The sequence below is a fragment of the Loxodonta africana genome, chromosome 19 (genome assembly GCF_030014295.1).
Source record: "Loxodonta africana isolate mLoxAfr1 chromosome 19, mLoxAfr1.hap2, whole genome shotgun sequence".
NCBI lineage: Eukaryota > Metazoa > Chordata > Mammalia > Proboscidea > Elephantidae > Loxodonta > Loxodonta africana.
The window spans coordinates 28,003,302-28,023,552 of NC_087360.1; the positions used below are offsets into that span (position 1 = coordinate 28,003,302).

General features: G+C 39.7%; 1 protein-coding gene across 2 annotated transcripts in view; it reads left to right on the plus strand.

Moving 5' to 3' along the window:
- Nucleotides 1-20,251, plus strand: part of TTC28 (tetratricopeptide repeat domain 28) — a 780,748-nt gene that overhangs the window by 223,891 nt on the left and 536,606 nt on the right. Inside the window, exon 1 of one of the 2 annotated variants that reach the window (XM_010598769.3) lies at nucleotides 6,700-18,332. The exons of the other annotated variant lie outside the window; for it this stretch is intronic. Coding sequence (XP_010597071.3) covers nucleotides 18,306-18,332 — 27 coding nt within the window. The 5' untranslated portion in view covers nucleotides 6,700-18,305. Of the gene's footprint in view, nucleotides 1-6,699; nucleotides 18,333-20,251 lie in introns of those variants that run through there. 2 annotated transcript variants of the gene reach the window in all.

Sequence of the window (20,251 nt, forward strand, 5' to 3'; positions counted from 1 at the left end):
TTGGTCTCCCTGGAAACCCAGGTGGCATAGTGGATAAGAGCTATGGCTGCTTACCAAAAGGTCAACAGTTCGAATCCACCTGGCACTCCTTGGAAACTCTATGGGACAGTTCTGCTCTGACCTATATGGTCGCTATGAGTCGGAATTAACTCGATGGCAGTGGGTTTGGTTTTTTTGGTTGATCCTCTAACTCTGTACCTTTAGGCTAAAATGTAGGGAAAATCTGTTCCTAATATCTCCAAGTTTTGAATCTAACCTTCTTTTGGTACTCTCTTCTTTTATACCATTCTCTACCTACTAAAACTTCCCCCGTTTTCATGCTGCCTTGCCAAATTTTGTCTTTTCAGATGGCTGTTTTATGTTGAAGTCTATTCCAGTTTCTTTTCTCAAATATACCTTTTCTTTGTCCTATTTCCTTAGGGCAAAATGTAAAACTTTGTTACATTATAGGTTTGTCAATGAATCCATGCTGATACGCTCAGTTCATGCAATTATATTGAGGAATTCCACTCTGGAATAAAAATAGAATTGCATTTCAAGGCTGGGCAGTCTGGATACAATACCTAAAACTATAAGGGTGATTGCTCTGGTAGAAATTTTGGGTATTGTTTCAGACCTTGAGGGCAGATATATATATCTATTTTTCTGGAGATCATGAGTTATGGTGCTTTTCAAATTATATTGCATAATGACGTATAATTCCACTTTATTGGACTGGTTTTGCATCTTAGCTAAGACTCTGGTTGGCCTAAGCAAAAATGTTGAGTTTATTGTAATGAAGTACTGGTAGCTTGTGGAACCCAGTAGCAAGCCATGCAAGCTATCTCTCATCAAGGAATGAAGCAGAAAACAGGAACGTTTGCAGCTATTTTCTAAGTCTTTCTGTAGGACCGCATTGTCTCTGCACTAGCTTTCCGTTGCCACTATAACAAATTGCTACTAACTTAGTGCCTTAAATAATGCAAATTTATTCCCTTAAAGTTCTAGAGGCTCAGAAGTACGAAATCCATTTTCACGAGGCTGAAATCAAGATGTCAGCAGGGCCACACTCCTTCTGGAGGTTCTAGGGAAGAATCTCTTTGCTTGCCTCTTCCAGTGTCTAGAGCTACATTCCTTGGCTCATGGCCCCAGACTCTATCTTTAAAGCCAGTAGCATGGCATCTTGCTTCAGGTCTTATGTTGCCTTTTCCTGTAGCAAAATCTCCCTCTTCCTTCCTCTTATAAGTGCACTTGTGATTATATTTAGTGCCACTTGGATTATGTAGGATAATATCTCCATCTCAAGATCCTTAGCTTGATCGCATCTGCAAAGGTAACATTCACAGGTTCCAGGTATTAGGACCTGGATATCTTTGGAGGTCATTATTCAACCCACCACGGCCTCTCATCGCTGCTCTTTTCTCTGCAGTTGTTCATATTTTTCTCTTTTTTCTTAAGACAGTGTCCTCTGTTTGGACATACAGGTGCCAAGCGTACCTAACCCACAATATCAGCCTTAGGTCCTGAGTTCACAACTGAGTAGTCCAGACCAGTAGAATAGTTGAATATCAATTCCAGATTCCTACAAGAGGTAGTCTGAAGGCCTAATGTGGTCAGGTGTCCAACCCTGGTTCAGTTTCTTGCACCTAGGAGGCAATTTACGCAGAACAAACACAGCTTCAGATTCTTAATCCTATTAGGGAAGTTCTTTTCTCAGAGAAGGAAAGATGAGTAGGCGATGAGGTTGTTAATTTAACCTAACTAGAAACAGAATTTAAAAAAAAAAAAAAAATTTTTTTTTTTTTTAGAAACAGAATAAATGCATGTTCTTGAAAATAAAAATTGAAGTGTTTTGACTGAACCAAGTAAGATGAATCTAGCAAGAAAGGGTGTGGTTGAAGTGATAAGACATTTAATGGTTATTATCCTTTTGCTTTCAAAACCAAATGAGAGTCAATCCTGCAATTGAGACTCTCAACATAGCATCCTAAGAGGTAACCTCTTATATGTAAGAAGGAAATGTAGAAGGAAAAAAAGATAATCTGAGTTTAGAAAAGGACAAATCATAGACTGAGAATTAGATAGTTGTGTGTCTTTTCTGTTTCTAAGATTTTTTATTTAAATAACTTTTGCTGTCATTCAAATAAATAGATGCTGTGGCTCAGGGGATTGCAGAAGTTGGCCTCTCTCAGTTGTATTATGAACCTGAGGATATGCTCCCTTAACTGCTCCCTCCAGCTGCAGACTTGCCAGGGGGATCCTTTCAACTTCTTCCCAGAGAGGATTGCCTATTGCCCAGATTCATGCTCACTTCCTTTGAGGGTGTTTTCCTTCTGGAACACATGACTGTATTTTCATACTGTTCTTACTTTGTATCTTGTATTTCTAAAATAAACAGATCTCTTCTGGGATCTTTGAGATTTCTTTCACTTTCAGGATATAATTAAAGTTCTAAGCTTATGAATGAATGCTTGAGAGATGTCTTTATTTTGTATTTGCTTGTCGTGTCCAATTCTTAATACAACATTGTGAAGACTGAGGATCCATTAATTGATGGCACTTGAGATTAGTCTAGAAGCAAATTGCTACCACAGCTGCTGAGATAAAGACCTGAAGAGGCTCACATGATATGTCTGGTTGAAGCTAGATGTCAACAGATCAATACATGAAGAATTATTGTAATAATTGAAAATCAGTGTAAAATTTAACAAATAAAAGCGTTGGTTTTGTAATTTTTATTGAATTTTCAAGAATTCCAATTTTTAGTGTGTATTATTCTTTAATAGATGAAGTAGGATTTATAATAGCAAAGTATATGATTCCTGCTTTTTTGTTAGAGGGTTCTCGTTTTTTACAAATAGGATAAAGTGCCCATTTTCAAAATTGTCTTCCTAATGTGTTCAAAGTTAAAGTAATGGTTACTACTTCATGTTTTTCTAATATGTTTCTTAGCAAGGTCACAGTAAATATTGTCTTAGGTATATTGGATGTGAGAAGGCTGATTATGGGAAGTTGGGGAAAATAAGAATAAAAGGATTTATGCTAGGAAACTAATGAAGGGTACTACCTAAGCCTGGGCACCCATAAAGAACAGAAAATGTGGGTGCTGACCCACAAGTATATGTAGAATGCTAGTCTCTAAAACCATCTGCCTTAATGCATTTATATGAGCAAATTAGAGATGTAAATGTGGCCACGCAGGATTAATCACACACTGTGCTGCTCTTTGCTAGTCTCAGTGCCAAATCACATTTCACATTCTTGGAACTCTGTATGATTTCTTTAGATTTATTACCTTTTTTTGGTATACTATCTTTTGTACTCATTGGAAACCCTGGTGGTGTAGTGCTTAAGTGCTACAGCTGCTAACCAAAGAGTTGGCAGTTCGAATCTGCCAGGTGCTCCTTGGAAACTCTACTGGGCAGTTCTACTCTGTCCTATAGGGTCACTATGAGTCGGAACCGACTCAACGGCACTGGGTTTGGTTTTTTTTTTTTTTTTTTGGCTTATCTTTTATACAGTATTAATGCTATGCAGGGGAATATTTGATACCTGTATTTGCAAAGGGGAGGGAGAATCTCAGGGTTAAGAGGAAAACAGAGCACCAGGCCATCATTGTTCTATTTCCTTTCATTGCTCAAATGCTACCTAAAATCCTTAGTAAATTTACTGCTGTCTGTATGTTAAGAATCTCTGGCATTCTCAGTATAACCCCGTATTTTTTGGCATTTTCCAAGTTGGTACTCTTTATGACAAGAGATGGGAGACTTTGAAGTAAGAAAATTAAAACTGACATGCCTGAGGTCACAAGTTAAGGGCCTGGTGCTGGAGAAACAGCAAAATGTGATTATTAGCATGGCAGAAATTAGTAGCTGTTCTTCAATACTCATTTCCCTTTCTTACTGAGCAATAAACTCTGCCATTATTAACTGGACTTTTGGCCACCTAGAATGAAGGCAACATTTCCCTTCCTCATAGGTAGGGCCTAGTCATATGGCTAAATTCTGGCCAGTGGGATGTAAGCAGGAGTCTTAAGTTTCTATGACATGTCTTAATAGGGAGGGATGTGCTTTCCTGCCTTCCTTTCTCTATCCTACTGGCTGGAAAGACAATCTGATGGCTGATGCTTAAGTAGCTATCTTGGACTGTAGTTGAAAGCTAAGTGTTGAAGATTAGGGCAGGGTAGAAAAAGAGAATGGGACTCAAATATTGTTGAGGTGATATATCAGCCTTGGACTCTTGATGTCTGGATTTTGTTTATGTCAGAGAAAAATAAGCTTCTCTTAGTTAAGTCATTGTTATTTTGAGTTATCTAGTATTTGCAACTTAACCTAACCCTAACTAATATAATCATCCCAAGATAAGATTTTATGCCTATTATACAGTTGGGTAATTTATAGTTTATATGATTTGGATATGATTTTTTAAAATTAAAATTTAGCTTTTGATTCTCTTCTCGTTTTCTAGATTTAATCTGTTGTACTTCTGCAGTTTTCCTACATGCAGAGTTTACCCTGATAATTGTATTAAAGAAGACAGCTAAAGAAAATAATTTTCTTTCAAGTGGGAAGCTTTTTGGTTTTTTTCCTTTCACTCAGTAACCAGAAGCTGTAAATCTATGATGTTTTATAGTTCTGCTAGTTATATATGATCATTAGACACAGAGAATGTAGTAAAGAAGTGAAATTTGGGGGGAGTCTATAAAATGGAAATCATCTGTTGTGAAGTCTATAAAAGACCATAATATCAGGTCATTTCCAGTTTTTTTGTGAGTTGAAATTTAGCTTAATATAAATGGCTTCAAAGTGGCATTGCTTCCTTTTCTTTTGGAAGAGGACATTAAAGCAGTAAAAAAATACAGTAGTTGAGTTTAGGTGAATGTAAAGATCCTAGGAAGGTTAACACTGGGTAAGTATCATCTTTGCCAGTATTGAAAGTAAAGTAAAAACAGGGATAAAAATCTTAGAGTAGAGATAAATATAAGTCCCAATACTGAGAGAGAAAGAAGATGTTTAATTTTAAGTTATGTTCAAAGAAGATTCAAATCTGAGGATTTTTCCCTTCTGAAGTGAGCGAGTAAAGACCAGTAAGATCTAATCACCATCTAATTTAGTATTTTTTACAGATAGGAGAAACTTTTTCTAAAGAAAATTGAAAAGTAAGCATCATCAAGAGATTATAAAAAATATGCATGTTGTTATTATGTTGTTAGGTGCTCTCAAGTCAGTTCTGACTCATAGTGCTGCTATGTACAATGGAACAAAACACTACCGGGTCCTGCACCATCCTTACAATTGTTACACCTCAGCCCATTGTTGCATCCACTGTGTCAATCCATCTCATTGAGGATCTTCATATTGCTGACCCTCTACTTTACCAAGCATGGTTTCCTCCTCTAGGGAATGGTCTCTTCTGATAACATGTCCGAAGTATGTGAGGTGAAGTTTTGCCATCCTTGCTTCTAAGGAGTGTCCTGGCTACATTTCTTCCAAGACAGATTCGTTCATTCTTCTGGCAGTCCATGGTACATTCAGCATTCTTTGCCAACACCATAATTCAAAGGCATCAGTTCTTCTTCAGTCTTCCTTACTCATTGTACGGCTTTTGCATGCATATAAGGCAATTGAAGACACCATGGCTTGGATCAGGTGCATCTTAGTCCTCAAAGTGACATGTTTGCTTTTTAACACTTCAAAGAAGTCTTTTGCCGCAAATTTGCCCAATGCAATACGTTGTCTGACTTCTTAACTGCTGCTTCCATGATTATTGATTGTGGATCCAAGCAAAATGAAATCTCCAACAATGTCAATTTCGTCTCTATTTATCATAATGTTGCTTATTGGTCCAGCTGTGAGGAATTTTTTTTTTTTTTTTTTTTAATACATTGAGATTTAATCAGTACTGATGGCTGTAGCCTTTGGACTTCATCCATAAGTACTTCAAGTCTTTTTCACTTTCAGCAAGCAAGATATGCATATAACCAGGAAAACTAAGGCTTCAATATGATAGATTAGCATCTGCATTCTCATCAGGAATACAAACACGAAAAAGTTTTATTTTCCTACTGTCACTTCCTTGAAACATGCTCTGTCAAATCCCCCTTTCTGGACTGATTCTAATTCCATAATTTTTGTGTACTTTTGGCCATTAAAAAATTTATTCTGATCCAAACTAAAACTCTAATATCCTATCCAATTGAAATTCTTGGTTTCCCATTTCTCCGGAGCCAGTGGCTTCATCAGGCGGGGACTTTATTTTTAAACTTCCCTTCTCCCTTCCTTCTGGCGCTGTAGCTCTTTAATGTGTTTGTATACGAAAGTAGGAGAAGGAAAGGGATAAATATCGCTTCCTTTACATGTGCAGTTGTAGTTCACTTGCTGTTGATTATTCCAGTTTCTCTGGTCAACATTGGTAGGTGTGCAAATGCTAGTTCTTTTATGGGGGCGCATGTATAAACTTTTTGGAGAACTCTTTAGGAGCCCCCCCCATTGCAGTTTCCTGATACGAGTTCCAGTTCTGTGTCTTCCAGTCTTTCTCAGCATCCACTGCTAGTGGTACCCCCTTCTGTTACTGGAATCCCTTTGCCTCCAGGCAGCCCCCCGCCCTTTTTCTCATTTGAAAAAGATAAATAATTTTATTCTGTTTTGTCTTTACAACTTTTCGTCCACATTTGGTTATTAGTACTGTGTTGGAGCCCTGGTGGCACAGTGGTTAAGAGCTTGGCTGCTGATCAAAAGGTAGGCAGTTCGAATCCACTAGCCGCTCCTTGGAAACCCTGTGGGGGCAGTTCTGCTCTATCCTATAGGGTTGCTATGAGTCCGAATCAACTCAATGGCAATGGGTAAGAATACTCTGTTGACTAATATTTGTGTGTGTGTGTGTTCTTTACGTGAACGTTTACAGCTCAAGTTATTTTCTCATTCAAAAATTTATAAGTATATTGTTTTGTGACATTGGTTAGAATCCCCACAGCATGTTCCCCTTTCCACCCCACAGGCAGCCTTTTTGAATGAATTACCAGCAAGGTGTCCAAAGCTATCTTCTAAGTCTGCATTTTGGAGATTCATGCATATTTGCCATTTCGCGAGTCGGGAGTCTAAGCTGCTTTGCTGCTCTCCCCCTTTCTGCCAGCTCTCAAATTTTCAGGATAGATGAACTATTCAGTGCCTAACCCAGAAGTTTTCAAAATGTATTCCTCAGATCAGCAGCATCAGTATTACATGTAAATTTGCTAGATGTGTAAATTCTTCACTTCACCCCAGGTGATTCTGGTGTGATGAGTTAGGAAAACACAACTGATTTTATAGAAACTCAACTGATTTTTGTGTTGCCCTTGTACCCTGAAACCTTGCTAAACCCCTCTATTAACTCTTGAAGCTTTCTGTGAATTCTTTGGGAATTTTCTATATGTAGGATCATGTCATCTGCAAAGAAGCATACTTTCACTTCTTCCTTCCTGATTTGGATACTTTTTATTTCTTTTTCTTGCCTTATTGCTTTGGCTAGAACTTCCAGTACAATATTCAATGGTGAGAGTCTTACTCTCGATCTTAAGGGGAAAGCTCTCAATCTTCCTCCATTGAGTATAATGTTGACTGTTAGTTTTGCATAAAAACCTTTTGCATAAATGCCCTTAATCAAATTGAGAAATTTACCTTGTATTATTCCTAGCTTGTTGAGTGTTTTTATCCAAGACAGGGGTTGGATTTTATCAAATGCCTTTTCTGTGTCAATTGAGATGATCATATGGTTCTTTTCTTTTGTTCTATTGAGCCACATTCTTTTTTAGCAGCAGAATATCTGAATCTAGAAACACCAGCATTCCTACCAAAGCAAATATTAGCAACACTGGATTCAACATTCTAGGAGATGGGGTGAGACATGAGAGCATAGATAATGATGGCGAATTCATCAACACAATGGAGGGAATGTTTCAAGGAGATGCTCTTCTGTTTAGAGTTATTAGTGTTGCAGGAAGGGGGAATGCTTGAGAGAAATGTGAGCAAGAAAACCCTTTAAGGTATAAAATGCAGAAGGAAAATAATTAAAGATAATATTTATACAAGTCTGTTAATCTTTGACACTATTTTGGTGGTTGTTTGAGATTAAATTTTTGCCATTTATGGTAAATATATTTTTTTATATAGTCCACCAGCTGCTCCTTGGAAACCCCATGGGGCAGTTCTGCTCTGTCCTATAGGGTCACTAGGAGTCGGAATCTACTTGATGGCAACAGACAACAACATATAGCTAACATGGAATGTTATCTCTTGCACTGTGTTTTATAAATACAAAGGACTTCCAGTGCAGTTATTGTTACATGGTATTAGTGATAAGCATATTTTTGTGAGGGTTGGGCAGGTAGTTGAAGAGGAGCCCTGGTGGTTCAGTGGTTAAACAGTTGGCTATTAACAGAAAGGTCAGCAGTTCAAACCCATCAGTCTCTCCGAGGGAGAAAGATGAGATGTAACAGTCTGCTTCTGTAAAGATTTATAGCCTTGGAAACATTATGGGGCAGTTCTTCTCTGTCCTACAGGGTTGCTGTGAGTTGGAATCGACTTGATGGCAGTGGGTTTTTTTTTATTTTGGCAGGTAGTTGTCTTATATGTGCACTAGGACTCAACGGCACCAGGTTTTTTTTGTTTCCGGGTAGGAGTTAAATAGAAAATTTTTATGATCTTAATTGCTGTTGCTTAAAGTCCACTGTCTGACCCATTCATATACTTTTGAAATAGTTAGGAAGAAAAAGCCCTCTCATGTTTTTATATGAATGGCCAGATAGACAGCACTTTTTAAAATTAGCATATGAATGTTTTGACTGTCTCACTTAAGACAGCCTGTCAGTTTGGCAGCTCTGAGTCTGTTATTTCTGTGTCTTCTCTTTTTTCATTTTCATGTTTTGACAGATGAGATTGTGTTTTTGACAAGTGATTTGTACTTTATCTATGGATTTCAAAGTGTTCTTAATTTTTTATTTATTAAACTATTTAAAGATCATTTTATCTACCCATCTTTGGATAATGCAAGATTCTACTTAATACAAATGAATGTAGAAAGTGATAGTACTGGAGTTCTAAAAAGACGTTAGTAGACAATTTGTTTTTATTTCTTTCAGTTCAACATCCTCAGACTGAGGCCTGGCTATAGCACTGATTTATGGGGATGGCCCCCTTTTGGATCACTTAGGAGCATGTCTTTCAGTATTGAAGATATTTGCAAGTATCCCTTGATTAGTGAATAAATACCTTGCTGAAAACTATTGCAAAAGAAAATTCTCTGTATTTAATTTTATCATATAACCAACATTAAACTCATTCATTTGTTCAACATTTAATGAGTACCTAATAAGTGCTGGGAACTGTTCTAAATATTGGAGTTACAGTGGTGAAGAATATAGTTACCACTCTATAGAGTTTACAGTCTGTTGGGGGACATAAGGTCAAATGAGTAAACAATGTACTTTCAAATTATAATAAGTGATTTGAAGAAAACAAAGAAAAGTAATAGGATAGATAGTGCTTGGGTGGGGAAGGAGGTTAATTTTGGTTGGGAAAGGTTTCTCTGAGGACTTGCTTTCTGAGAAGAAACTTGAATGTTGAGAAGGAAACACCTAGTCTGGAGGAAGAGTATTACAGGCAGACAACTGCAGGTATCTAGGACATGAAGGAAGCATAAGGCGGCCGGTGTGGTTAGAGCACATAAGGGAACCTATGGTAAGAGATGAGGGTCAAAGATAGAGGTTAGATTATGTAGGCCATGGTAAAGCCTTTGGATTTTATTCTTTGTGCAAAGGGAAGACTTAAACAGGTGAAATGCATGATCTGATTTACATTTTACAAAAATCATTCTGGCTCTTGGAAGAGACTGAATCATAGGTAACAAAGAGGAAGTTATTGTAGTGGCCCAGGTGATAAGCGGCTGGATTGGGATTAGATTTTGTAGGTAGCTAATTGAGGAGTTGATAATAGATTGGATGTTGAGGGAAAGTCAAGGACTTGGAATGGATTGGATGTTGAGGGCAAGGAAAAGGGAGAAATCCAAGGTTAGTTGAAAGTTTTTAGCCTGAGCTGCTGGGTAAATAGAGATGCCATTAACTAAAATAAAGTAAGACTGGAGAAGGACCAGATTCTTGGGGAGAAATCTAGAATTTTGTTTTGGCTGTCTAAGTCTAAGATGTCTGTTGGACATCTGAGTGAAGATGTTGAGTAGGCAGTTGTTTATACAAGTCTGCAGCTCAGTGGAGAGGTAGGGATTTGAGGTATAAACTTGGGAGTCATCAGCTAAGATGTGCTGTAGAGGTTTGGGACTGGATGAGATCTCTGAGAGTGTGATTATAGACAGGAAAGTGGGCAAAGGACTGAGCCTTGGAGCCAACCAGTGTACATAGCTGTGGATATATCAGGCAAGAAAAATTTGTTTCCCAATTTAAGTAAAATCAAATGTTAATGCAATAACAGGATTAGACACGTAGCATTATTCTATGTACAGGATATATGACGTATGTATGCACATGTATCATTCCATGTGTAATTTAATCTTCCCGACAATCATATTTAGGTAGGTGCTATTATTCGCTCCATTTTATGGCATTGAAAATTGTGGTACAGAAAAATGGAGTAACACAAGGTCACACAGCTAGTTAATGGTGGAGCTGAAGTTTGCTTGCAGGCAGTATTAAACATATAAACACTGCTGCCCCAGTCAGCTGGGTGGGGCTCTGTCCCATCGGTGAGGGAAGTAGATTGTATTCAGAAATGTAGCATATTTCAAGAGTTGATTCTGTTCTCATATATACATACGTACATGTTCTTTACTCCAGACCATACCTCCACCTGCCTGCTCCACATCCCTGTGTATCTTTTACCAGTATCTCGAATTCTAGAAGTCTCAAACTGAGTTCACCACCTGTTCTTTCTGTGATCCATAACTCAATTAGTGGTGTGACTCTTTTTCTAAAAGACGATGAAAAATTTTGAGATCACCTTTAATTTGTTCCTTCTCTGTCCCTTTCATGAAGTAGGTTCTTAGAACCTGTTATACTTTTAAAATATCTCTCAAGAACATCTCTTTCTGTTTCTGCTCCCCTTATTTAAGGCTTCATCATCTCTTACTGATCTATTGCAACATAGACTTATTTGGCCTTCCTGTCTTTATTGTTCTATTGTTTTCTATCCTTCGCAGTACTTCCAAAGTTAGTAGCACAAAATTCAAGTAGATTTGCTACTACCTTGATTAAAATCCTGTTTTGCCTCATCCTTGAAGTCAGGAGTTGAGAGCAAGGTTTTGGAGCCTGACTTGAATTTCCTCTTACCTTCCTAGCTAAGATACCTTGGGGAATTTACTTAACCCTTTTGCCTTAATTTCCTTTTCCATAAAATGGGCATGATAATTGCTCCTTCTCATAAGGTTGATAGGAAGATTCAATGAAATACGATATATATAAAACAGTTCGGTGGCTTGGCACATGCTTGATAAATGGTAGCTATTACCATTATTTCTAAAAGAGTATTCACAGCTCTCCAACCTTGACTCCACTATACCTTGCCTTGCATTGTAGGTTTCAGATCTATAAGATGACTTGCTCTTTGTCAATTTGGCCCATACCTCTGTGTTTTGGCTTATGCTCTGTTCCTTGAATCTGGAACATTCCTCCCCAAGCCCTTTATCTGCTTGCTGGAAGACTATTGTGCCACCTCTCTTGTGAAACTGCTCTCAGTTATCACAGTCACAATTACTCTTTAGGGCTTCCATAGTTTTAATGAGAGAATATGTCACTAGTTATTCCATCTTCTAGCACTTAGCTTGAGCTAAGAGCTTGGGCTCTGGAGAGACAGACAATAGTAAAAGATGAGTAAGTGTTGGCTGCTATTATTACTGTTCTTTTCATTAGTTGTGTATCTGTCTTCTCCTTGAACCTCTATGAGACTGCTCTCTCCTCAAGGGCACAGTGCCCAGTACAGCTCTTTGTAGATAACAGGTACTCGGTAAATGTGTGTTTAGTTTAAAGAAACAAGGACTGGCTTTAGCCTCTCTAGGGCTGCCTGATAGTGGAAGGAGGTGAGATGGGTAAGGTTAGAGGTTGTAGAGCAATCTGCCCTAGAGTTTCCTGCTAGGGAACGGAAGCGTGGTCCTGTATCAACTGGGCAGTGTGACAGAATTCCTACTGTAATAGATACTTTAGTTGTCTTTTTTTTTTTTTTTTAGCAAAGCAAGACCTTTATGTTCTTAAAGCACTCAACTGTGTGAAATATTCACAAATGAGGCATAAATTTTTGCTGTCAAATATACTTCTACCTTTGTCCCTTTACTTTCCTGATACCTCTTAAAAAAAAACAAAAAAAAAAACCTCTTTAGATACTTGAAAATAATTTAGAGGTTTTTAGGAAAATTAATATGTTTTCCAAATACTGTTTCACATTGTGTTTAATATTCTACTTCTAAAACACAATAAATGTAAATAAGTATGAGGCTAGCTTTTCCAGGCATTTACTCTGTGATCAATGTCAGATATATCACACACCTTAGGAAATCTTGAAGAAATCCAAAACAATGGAAAACGGTATGTTTTCTCCATTCATTTCCTCTTTCTTGCTTTTGTTCAGATTTGAATAGACAAGTAGTTATTGAGGAAAATACTATTTTACAGTATCTGCTTTTAAGGAAGTGATTGGCAAAGTGCTGTGTTAAAAAATGAAGGCGTTGTAAAAATGCCTTTTAGTAGCTGCGGATCTCTGAAAATGTGTTCTTATTGTTTGATGTTGGATCTTTGAAACAATAATGGTAAATTACAATGGTGCTAGCTTGGTAGCACTACTGAAATAATTCCTGGTGGAGAAAGTATATTAATACAGTAGTAATTCTGTAAATATTTCATATAAAATTGCAGATTCAGTTTGGATTAAGGAAAATAAATAAATAATTCAAGATACAAAGAAGCAAAAAACAAAAAGTGATTTAAGTCATTGTTGGTATTTAAAAGCATCTAGGTAATGGTCAAGGAGCCTGGGTGGCTCAGTGGTTAAGTGCTTGGCTGCTAACCAAAAAGTTGGCAGCTCGAACCCACCCAGCAGCTCCATGGAAGAAAGATGTGGCAGTTTGCTTCCATAAAGATTACAAACCTTGGAAACCCACATTGGGAAGTTCTACTCAGCTCTGTATGGTGATTAAGAGTCAGAATCAACTCGACGGCAATGGGCTAGGGAACCGTCCTTATTGTGTGGTACCTATTAAATGAAAGCAGAAGCACACACCAAGCAGCAGGGGAAGAAGTACCCTACAAATTACAGCTAAGTGACTCAAAGGAAATATACCTTAAAAATGGAAAAACAGTTTAAAGTCTTGTATTACTTTCAAGTTTTAGATTGATTCTGTCTTTCTACAGAAACATATTTTCTTGGTCTTTTTTTCTGCCACAGCTCACTTGCTCCCAGACCTCCTGCTTAACTCACCCTTGCTGGCTCAATTTAAATAACTTTGTATTTTATTGTGGAGCCCTGGTGGCACAGTGGTTAAGAGCTACAGCTGCTAACCAAAAGACTGGCGTTTTGACTCCTTGGAAACCCTGTGGGGCAGCTCTACTCTGTCCTACAGGGTCGCTATGAGGCAGAATCAACTCAAGGGCAGTGAGTTGTATTTTAAGTCCAACAACGTCCGAGCAAGGGATGCCCTTCAGTCTGCAGGCCATGCGTGGCATGCATATGCAGAGGGAGTCAGAGAGGCCTTCTGGAGAACCACCCCACAGGTTAGGAACCAGGTAGGACCCTTCATTTATATATGGAAAAGTGAAGCCTTGAGTGGTTTAAGTCAGTAGTCACAAGTTATAACTTACAGACGGAATTTAGCCCAACAGGCATGTTTTGTTTGGTCTGTTTAGGATGCATAAAAATTTTTGAGCAAAGATTTAAAAATCAGAAAATTTCAGTTGCTCCTGAAAATTTAAAAGATCTGGCTCCATTGGGTTGGTATTCTTACATGACGTAATTTGACTAGCACTGAGTAGCAGCTAGCGTTTTACGTAGAGTGTCCACCTCCAGGTTGGCCATCCTCACAGTTCCCTTTTGTTTTATTCCTGGCTCTGTTTCACTTATTTATGTTACCTGCCTGGCCCATCTGAAAATATTATATAGCAAGTCAGAGACGGAGCAGGAAGGAGAAACTTCTCCCCTCTACCCCATCACCACTTAGGCAGTGAGTGGTTCATAAGGAGAAGTAGCTTTTGGTTCTCGGCCTTCCATCACCATTATTGAGCTGTGTGGAATTGAGGAGGTCACTTAACTTCTCTGAACTTCGGTTTTGTTATCTGTCGAATGGTTATGATAAGTATTTTAATTATATACATAGTTAAAAAAAATTTTTTTTGTTGTTTTTACATAGTTAAAAAATATTCACCTCCGGACTTATAAAAAATAGCCCCATAAAAATCATAGTTAATATTTAGTTACATAGTCTATAGATTCAAATGCTGCTTCGGCCATGCTCTTTTCCTACTGTTAACTCCTTCAGTGCTCTGTGTTCTATAAGAAAAAAATCCAGATTTCTTCCCTTATATTCAATGTTCCCAGCCATTTGGTTCCAACATACCTTGCCAAATATCTTGTACTTTGGATTGAATAGAATGGAATTTCATTCATTCACCATTCATTTTTTTTAGCCCCGAAATATTGAGTACCTCTTCTGTGCAGGGCACTATTCTAGCCATCAGGGATTATAAAGTTGAACAAGACAAAGCTTCTGCCTCTAATGTTCTCATACTCAAGGTTTATATTTTAGGCAGGCTAATGTTTTGTGTTGTAAAAGCAGTTCACATATTCTTGCCTCCTTTGCTCACACTATTCTTTTTTGAGTATTTCATTGAAAAAATATTCGTTGCCTGCTATATGTCAGCCACTTTTCTGGGTGTTGGTATTTTAACAGAGCAAAGTCCCCGATCCCTTGGGATCTATGTTCTTGAGAAGGAAATAAGACATTATATAAGTAAACCAAAATTATATGTCATAAGAAAAATGAAGCAGTGTAAGGATAGGAAATAACAGCGTGAGAGTCATGGTGCTATTGTTCTAGGTAGGGTGGTGAAAGACAGCTTTTCTAAGATGGTATTTGAACAGAGACCTGAAGGAACTGAGGGAGGGAGCCAAGAGAATATCTGGAGGAAGAGTGATCTAGGCAGAGCGGGCAACAAGTCCATTGCTTGACATGTTTAAGGGACAGCAAGGAGGCCAATATGGCAGGGGCTGAGTAAGGGAGCGGGAGAGGAATAAGCGGTGAGCTCAGAAAGGTAGAGGGGTCCAGATCCTGGGGGCCTCATAGGCCGTGGTAACCTTTCCTTTTGGCTCTGGAATGAGTTGTATCCCTTCTCAAAGCTTACTTCAAGTTTCTTTCTGAGCACTTCCTTGACCACTCCTGGAATACCTATGATCACCCGCTCATTTGTCACTTAACTAAGGCTGTGCTAGCTTGCCTTCTTATAGGTCTTTTGTTCTGTTCTATCTTCTTTGTAACTTTCTCTAGCATAGGGACTTGGTCTTACACCTATTTCTATCCTACACAATGCTTTGCACCTAGTTTGTTTTATGAGGCTCTCGCCTCAGATGTCAGCAGTAGTAATTTGAAAGTTATTTCTAAGAAAGAAGTAGGAAGACTTGGTGATAGATTAAACATAGGGGAATGATGATAAGGTTTTAGTTTGTCATCCTGGAAGAATCACGGACAGAAAAAGTAAAGTTGGGAAGAGAAGCTGATTTGGGGGTAGATTAAGGAATTTGTTTTGAAATTTATTGAACTTTTCATGGTAGTAGAACATCTATGTGAAGCCATCCCGAATGATATGGTATGTCAGGATATATATAGAATATTAGATTTGTGATTGCTGCCTACAGTCTGTAATATTCTTAAGTGCAGGAACACAGTCTTACTCATGTCAAATGTCTTGTATCAAAAACGAGAAACGAGTTGCTGTTGAATCATTTCTGACTCGTAGTGAGTCCATGAGTGTCAGAGTGGAGCTGCACTCCATAGGGTTTTCAATGGCTGATTTTTCAGAAGTAGATCGTCAGGGCTTTCTTCCAAGGCTCTGCTGGGTGGGTTTGAGCTGCTGCCCTTTTGGTTAGTAGTAGACCCCTTAGCTGTGTACGCCACCCAGGCACTTCTGATGCCTGAAACAGAGGCTAGCAAATAACAGATGCTTAAGTCATTTTTTTTTTTTTTTAAGTCATAGACACATAATAGGTTTATTGGGATCAGAGATAAGGTTGACATACAGCTATGAAGCATGTCATCGAGAGGGCGTAGGGTCTGGATTCCAATCACTGTGTGTCTGAATTCCAGTTCCATCACATTTTATGTGTGTGGTCTTACTTGTGTAGGTGACCCTCTGAATCTCAGGGCCCTCATCTGGAAAAAGGAACATTAAGTAAGAAGTTCCTTGCAGAGCTGTGAGTTAAAGAACATAGGCACAGGTCCTGGCATACACTGGTGTTCAATAAATAGTACCTGGTTTTTTTATCCCTGGTGGTGCAGTGGTTAAGAGCTTGGCTGCTAACCAAAAGACTGGCAGTTTGAATCTACCAGCTGCACCTTGGAAACCCTATGGGGCAGTTCTACTCTGTCCTATAGGGCCATCATGAGTTGGAATCGACTTGAAGGCAATGTTTTTTTTTTTTTTTAATCCATTCATTCAGATATAATTATCAAAGAGCTAATGCTTGTATCATGAATTTCAGACTCTAAGGCTTAGACGGGATCTCACAAATAATCTGATTCAGTTAATTTATTGTTTTGGGTGTTTTAATGACTTACTTATAATCTGATATAGTGATCAGTCTGCATATAACCACCCATATTAACCAATCCTGGCAGTGCATACAGACTTCTGAGAGTAATAAGTTAAACATTGTTGGAACACTGGACTCATAGTATATCAGTTGGTATTATTATGTACATCAGTTGGTATTCTAGTAGTTTACACTGTCCGTTATATTCCTAGTTACCAAGACAGTCTCATGGTAGGATAGGAGTTGATAGATATGTTGGGTAGTAAATAATAGTAGACCCGCATAGTATTTTGTATTTACAGACTTATCTCAAATAGAATGGAATCACTCCACAGAAGATGAGTGAAACTCAATTCCCACAGCAATGTTTTTTAAAGATGCAAATAGAACCTATAAAGTTAATTTGGGGGCAAAATTACTAATTTTTTTTTTTTTTTTACTTTGTTAAAGGGTCGCTATGAGTCGGAATTAACTGGATGGCAGAGGGTTTGGTTCGTTTTTTTTTAAAAGATCTTTTATTTTTTTGGTTTGTATCAGGAATTAAAGTTTTGTAGCCTTTGATCTAGAGTCCTTTCCTATCCCTTTTCTCTCGCTAACTCACCTATATATCTAAGTATATATTTTGAACAGGCTTCCTGACCTCTGAGGTCTCTTTGGGCTCTGATTTCTTTAGTAGCTGTTGAGTACTTCTGAAACCATATGCTTTACTTGTTTTGGTGCAGATGTCGTGGCACTAAGACCCAGAAACCATTTGCTCTGTGTGGCTGGAGCTGGGCAGGCTGTGTTCTCACTGAAGGGAAGGAAGTCATTAGTGCAGACTGAGCTGTGGAGTTGGGTTCTTGCAGGATTTCCTTCCAGGCTTTCCCCACTAAGGTTCTCGGGAATTAAAAATTTTTTTTTCTAAACGCACAAACCAAGTTTTCCTATTTACAGTGTTCAGGGAAGGGGTAGGCATTTCGGGAAGGGCAGATCCTTTCCCCAAGTTACCCAAGAAGGAAGCGAAAACAGCGTAAAGAAGGTCAGATTCCAGATCTTTGGAATTTTCTTTGCTAAATTTTACAAACAAGAAATACACCCAGAATTTTGGGAATTGCTCCAGGCTGCGCGTGAGGGGTTGATTGTTTGTCTAATCTTTGAGAAGAGGAGAATTCGACAAAAGGGGTTTGGATGGCAGAAGCCCGGCTGGGTTTCCGCAGCAGCTCGCGGTCTCAGTCTCTTCTCTGAGGGAGGGTCTCTGCAGCCGTCTGGAGACCCCCTGCCGCAGGCTCCTTCTGCTGGCGCTCACCCGCCCGGGAAGATGCCCCGCTCTGGCAGGAGCACGCTGGTGGCCGCTGGGACTTCCTAGCCCGGTGGGAAGTGTGTTCGTTGTGTGGGGATACTTTTCATTGAACTGAAGGCGAAAAGACTGGACTCTCCGGGGCTTTTTCCCTTCGCAGTGAACATGGGAAAGAATTAGGGGGTGGGAGGGAGGCAGCATGACTTGCAGTCGCCGCTGCCCTGCATCTGCCCCCAGCCCCCAGCCAGCATCTTGATGTTCCACGTATCGGCTGTACAAATATGATGAAATGGCAGCCCCGGAAGAAGGTAAGTGTCCCGGAGTGGGGACGGGGCCCCGACGCCGACCCAGGGAAGGGTGACAGGGGCAGTGGCCCTCAGGTCCCTCCACCCCTTCCGTAGTTTGCTGGGCCGGCCGGTTCAAGCAGCTAGCAGCTGCGTCCCCTTAGGGACTTGAGCTGGTCCTTTAAGAACGAGTTCCCAAGTCTGGTCTGTGTCCACTGGCCTCTAAGTTTTTCCCTCTGGGTGTGTGCCTGGACTCGCAGAGGTGACAGTTCAGAAACACCCGTTTGCTATAGAAGCCCGGTGGAGCCAGCGACAAGATTAGCTTTGTGCAAGCCAGCAAGGGTTGCCAGAGTCCAAGGACTCGGCGGCGCCCCGTTTCTGGGGGGTCACTTGGGGCTGCACCCACCTGACATACTCTGCTGGCCCCGCAGGTGGGTGCTGAAGCACCTACTTCCCCAAGGGGTTAATAGGCTCCCAGCCGCTGGCAGCCGCTTCCCCAGGGCCCCACTGGGGGGCGAGCAGCCCCAGCGCAACCGCCCAGCTCCTGGCCTCGGGGCCTCAGGCCGAGCGCCTGGGGCCGGCCGGGGCTGCGGACTCCGAGGACAGCGTGGGCCCGCGCGAGTGCGCGCCGGCCATTGTGCACGGCGTGTGTCTGTGCGTGTCCGCGTGCACGGCGTGTGTGCATCGATCGATCGTGGGGGAAAGGGGGAAGGGGCCCCTTGCTTTTTGCGAGATTATTTCCTAATATGGCTCCTTTGTTGAGAACTCAAAAAAGAAAAAAAAAAAAATCTAGTAGTTCTTTCAAAATAAATTGCTATTGGTCCTAGAAATAACGTTTCTAAATGCAGAACTGGTACCTACTCTGGCAGGTTGAGGGAGAAAGACAGCTTTCTTCAAGTTGTTGGTGGCTGTATCTTTGGCGAGGGCTCCCTTTTGCTAACTTGTCTGACTGGTGTTAACTGTTAGGTGAACCTACTGGTTCACTGCATGGAAGGACTCCCCCCACCCCCCCCCCTTTCCAAATACCTCATTTGGCCTTAGCTTTTATTGACGTTCTCCTGAAAGAAAACATAGCAAGTGGATGTGCTGTGCCCCTCCCCAGCCGTGACCTGTCTCTGTTAGCAGCTGCTGGGTGTTTTACTTGAACTAGCTAAACTGATTTTCTTTGTGGCATAATGTGTGATAACCGTGTTTTACATCAGAGCTGAAATGGAAATCATATGTGAAATGTATGAGAGGATATTGTGCATTTGTTTTATTGCTAGATAATCTAAAGATTCGTGCCTCAGTACAGTCTGGTGATTTGAAGGATTTTCTCTGATATCTAAATCATGCGATTTTGTCGGCTGATACTGTATCTTTTCTCCCTCATCCTAAAATCGGAATCTCTCGAATATTAGTTCTCATCATAAGCTTCTTTCAGCGAGATTGATTTCATTTATCTTGGCTGAGGGATCCATATAACCTCCCCTTCTCCCCCAATGAAAATCAGAGTTTGGATGAGGAAAGCCCATAAAAGAAACCATATAATTAAGCAATTTAAACAGATGCTGCATATTCCGAAAGTCCTCCATTTCTTCTATATTAGTAAATTGCATATTTATAAGCAGCTTTAAGATGTCTGCAAACTGTACATCCATAAATGTCTGTTTTTTCTATTTTGCCCAATATGCAGTAACTCATGTGGTTATGTCTATGGAAACCCCTCTGGGTACTGGTATTGCTTGAACCACGGAAGTATTATTCTTGGCAGTCAGGTGCATTTCTGGACTCTGGAAGATTCTGTTTCAAGTGTTAGGATTCACTCTGCAGTATTTACTCATTCTGTGATGCTTAAATTGCTATACCAGAAGGTTGTGTTTATTCTCTGTGTTCATAATCTCAAATCATCATGTTATAAAGGATCAGATCTAATTCTGCAGAGTTCATAGAAGATTAAAAAA